Here is a 3,940-nt window from a genome sequence, read left to right as displayed (position 1 = left end):
AGAGCAGCAAATCAAATATGATTGGTTTGGTTGACTTCATCTCGAAAAAATATGTAATTTTCATTTAGTGTTCGTCCAATTCCAATATACGGATTGAGAGAGATGATCCGTTCTTCGTTGCAAGTAAATTTCCTTTGTTGGGGCCATGTTTGGGCTTCTACCAGTTCATTTTATCCATGAATGTATTTGTAACGCTACCAACCTTTAACCTTACATTAACCCACCTCTTCACATGAATTAGTTAACCCCTCCTTTAATTTTAATCCTTCACAATGGTTTATTAGTCCTTTGACCTAATTAACGCATTTGGAGAGTTAAGGAGGGATTAAAGCCCCCCTTAACTTTTTCCCTTATCTCTTTGCCAACTGGGGCCTTAGGTTTAACATTTTCAACATCACTTCACCTTCATGAATCCTTCTCATGTTTTTCAACATTTCCTCTGTCGGATCCTAAATCCATTTACTACAGCGTCGTTAAAAGATGACAGTTGGATCCCGCACAGAATTCACAAAATTAAAATATTGCTTACTTCTTTTATAAGCTTATTTTAAACTAATGCGTCTCATGCAGGATAAAGACACGAAACATTCTATAATCACCCCAATTGGCATTTCACAACTGCAATCACACGCATACTAATATTTGTTTCAAGGGAAAATTGCTTGGAGGAAGCAAAATAAGTTGGGCCAAGCATCCCCACCCCCAGCCCAACAACCATAACCCATTAGCCCTAAAATTAAAAAATATATGCAAGCAACCCCCAAACCCACTTCCCAAGAAAACCATTTCCCAAATTACCCTTCTTCCCAATTAAAACTCAATCCATTTCCTCCCCTTCTCTCCTGCTCCCTCCTCATTCGCACTCTCCTCCTCCACGACGCCCTCCTCGGCTCAGTCCGCCTCCTCCCCTCCCCTCCCCTCCTCCATCGCATCCTCTGCTCCTCCCCTTCCCCCCTCTTCCCCTCCTCCTCCCTCCTCCGTCGCATCCTCTCCTCCTCCCCCTTCCCCCTCCTCCTCGACCCCCTCCTCGGCTCCGTCCGCCCCCTTCCCCTCCTCCCTGAACCCCTCCTCAGCTCCGTCCGCCCCTCCCCTCCCCTCCTTCTCTCTCCTCATCCGTATCCTCTCCTCCTCCCCCTTCCCCCTCCTCCCCGACCCCTTGGAACCGGACCAACGGCCGAGACCACATGTTTGTGGCCTCCCATGATTACGGCGCTTGCTTTCATGCAATGGTGTGCGGTGCTTTTATGATTTTACATGAAAATTTTGAAATTTTTAGAGCGAGAGTTTGTGAAGTTTGGATTTTTTTTGGTTTTGTTTTGTTTTTGAATGCAGGAGGACGTGGCTATCGCCGACGGAATTCCTGAGTTTTTGCGGCGATCGATTCTGCTGCAGACGTTCGGGGTGACCTCGCCGCACGTGTGCCAGGAAGCGGAGCACGTGCTGATACCGCCGTACATACCGCCGGGGATTCTCCGATCTCCGCCTCCGGAGACGGCGAGGAGGGACATTTTCGTCTTTTTCCGGGGGAAGATGGAGGTTCATCCCAAAAACATCAGCGGACGTTTCTGCAGCAAGTAATTAAAGAGTCGATCCTTAATTAATGAACTAGTCCATGTAAATTTTCATAAAAGCCCTTCCTAATTTAAGCAGGGCTTCGTGGCTCGTCGTACCTGTGTATCTTCCCAAATTACTCTATTTGATGGGTTGAAATCATTTGGGGGATGATTTTGATATAATAATAGCTTAATTCTGTGTGACTTTTGGTGCCCATATGTGATATTTTAGTATGTTGTGTGACTTATGCTGCATTTAGTCACATTTTGGTATTTTGTGTGACTTTTGTGGTTGTTACGTGACATTTTAGTATTCTGTGTGACTCTTGGGGCCCATATGTGACATTTCGGTATTCTGTGTGACTTTTGGGGCTGTTATGTGATATTTTTACATTCTCTGTGTTATATTCTTGTTACTAGTTACATATCCTGCTATTAAGTGTTATGTTATATTTCTACAGGTATGATTATGGCATACATGCGTATTTTTTCATCAAGGCGATCCTCGAGGGAAGGGAGATAATGAACGTTGAAGCCTTGCACATGGAGTCGCATATGCTACGAGTAGGACTTGCTGCTCAACTCATATATGAAGGGCGTGAATGGAAAAAAACTACGGTTGAAATTAGACAGTGATGATCCAGAATATTTTTTGTACTTTGGGGGTAGTGATGTACCTATGATTGAGTGGAAGTATTAGACTCTACATGTAACTGTAACATTTGTTTAAACGCTATGATGTAAAGGATAACTAGTTTACTAGTTGTGTGTGACATTTGTTGGATTGTTGTGTGAGCTATATGTAAAGATATATGACCATTAGTATGATGTGTAACGTGTAACAGACAACACATAACTATTTTGGTATGTACCATTGATTGAGTGGAAGTATTAGACAAACACATAAGTATTTCATTTGTTGGATGTTGGATGTTTACTAGCTGTTTGTAAATGATAAAATGTGCATTTGTAATTTCTTGGTGATCTTTTTTCTTTAGCATATTAAATAGAATCTAAAAGTAAAGTTCTTATTGGTATCACTGTTAATACTAACAAGTCACACGAACAGGTAATATGTCACATTTAAGTAGCAAATATCACAACAAAAGGGAAAATGTAACATGTAACAGACAACAGTCACAAAAGAGTTTGAATTCTGCCAGGAAACGTTAATCTTGGATAGGTTTAGTGCATGTGGCTTAGTTATGTCCTTCAGCGTGATATCATATCGCAAATAGGAAGTGTTCTCGCCAAACGAATCCAATTATTGTAAGATTCAGCAATATTGGAAGTGATATGACCATATCTGTGTATAAGCGACGATTATTCATCCTTTCCATAAATTTGAGTATATGGTTACGAAAATTTACAAACAGCTAGTAACTGCTTACGCGAACATAACACAATCAGCTAGTAACTGGTTACAAGAACATAACATAAATTATTGTAAGATCACCAAGAATTTACAAACAGCTAGTAACTGGTTACGAGAACATAACACAATCACACCTGTAAAAATATAACATACCACAGCATACTAAAATGTTACATAACAGCCCCAAAAGTTACACAGAATATCAAAATGTCACATACAAGAAGCAAAAGTCACACAGCATACTAAAATGTCACATAACAGCCTCAAAAGTCACACAGAACACCAAAATGTCACATACAAGGAGCAAAAGTCACACAGCATACTAAAACATCACATAGCAGCCTCAAAAGTCACACAGAACACCAAAATATCACATACAAGGAGCAAAAGTCACACAGCATACTAAAACATCACATAACAGCCTCAAAAGTCACACAGAATACCAAAATATCACATACAAGAAGCAAAAGTCACACACCATACTAAAACGTCACATAAAAGCCCCAAACATTACACATCATACTAATGGTCACATATCTTCACATATAGCTCACACAACAATCCAACAAATGTCACACACAACTAGTAAACTAGTTATCCTTTACATCATAGCGTTTAAACAAATGTTACAGTTACATGTAGAGTCTAATACTTCCACTCAATCATAGGTACATCACTACCCCCAAAGTACAAAAAATATTCTGGATCGTCACTGTCTAATTTCAACCGTAGTTTTTTTCATTCACGCCCTTCACATATGAGTTGAGCAGCAAGTCCTACTCGTAGCATATGCGACTCCATGTGCAAGGCTTCAACGTTCATTATCTCCCTTCCCTCGAGGATCGCCTTGATGAAAAAATACGTATGTATGCCATAATCATATCTGTAGAAATATAACATAACACTTAATAGCAGGATATGTAACTAGTAACAAGAATATAACACAGAGAATGTAAAAATATCACATAACAGCCCCAAAAGTCAAACAGAATACTGAAATGTCACATATAGG

At 40.2% G+C, this 3,940-nt stretch overlaps 1 protein-coding gene across 1 annotated transcript; it reads left to right on the top strand.

Moving 5' to 3' along the window:
* LOC109850375 (probable glucuronosyltransferase Os03g0107900) lies at positions 1,164-1,692 on the top strand. The gene is made up of 2 exons (XM_020420392.1): positions 1,164-1,229; positions 1,333-1,692. The coding sequence occupies exons 1-2, from the start codon at positions 1,185-1,187 to the stop codon at positions 1,576-1,578; spliced, it is 291 nt and encodes a 96-aa protein (XP_020275981.1). The 5' UTR covers positions 1,164-1,184; the 3' UTR covers positions 1,579-1,692.

Source organism: Asparagus officinalis, chromosome 7 (assembly GCF_001876935.1).
Source record: "Asparagus officinalis chromosome 7, Aspof.V1, whole genome shotgun sequence".
NCBI classification, from domain to species: domain Eukaryota; kingdom Viridiplantae; phylum Streptophyta; class Magnoliopsida; order Asparagales; family Asparagaceae; genus Asparagus; species Asparagus officinalis.
This window is presented reverse-complemented; position numbering and strand designations above follow the sequence as displayed.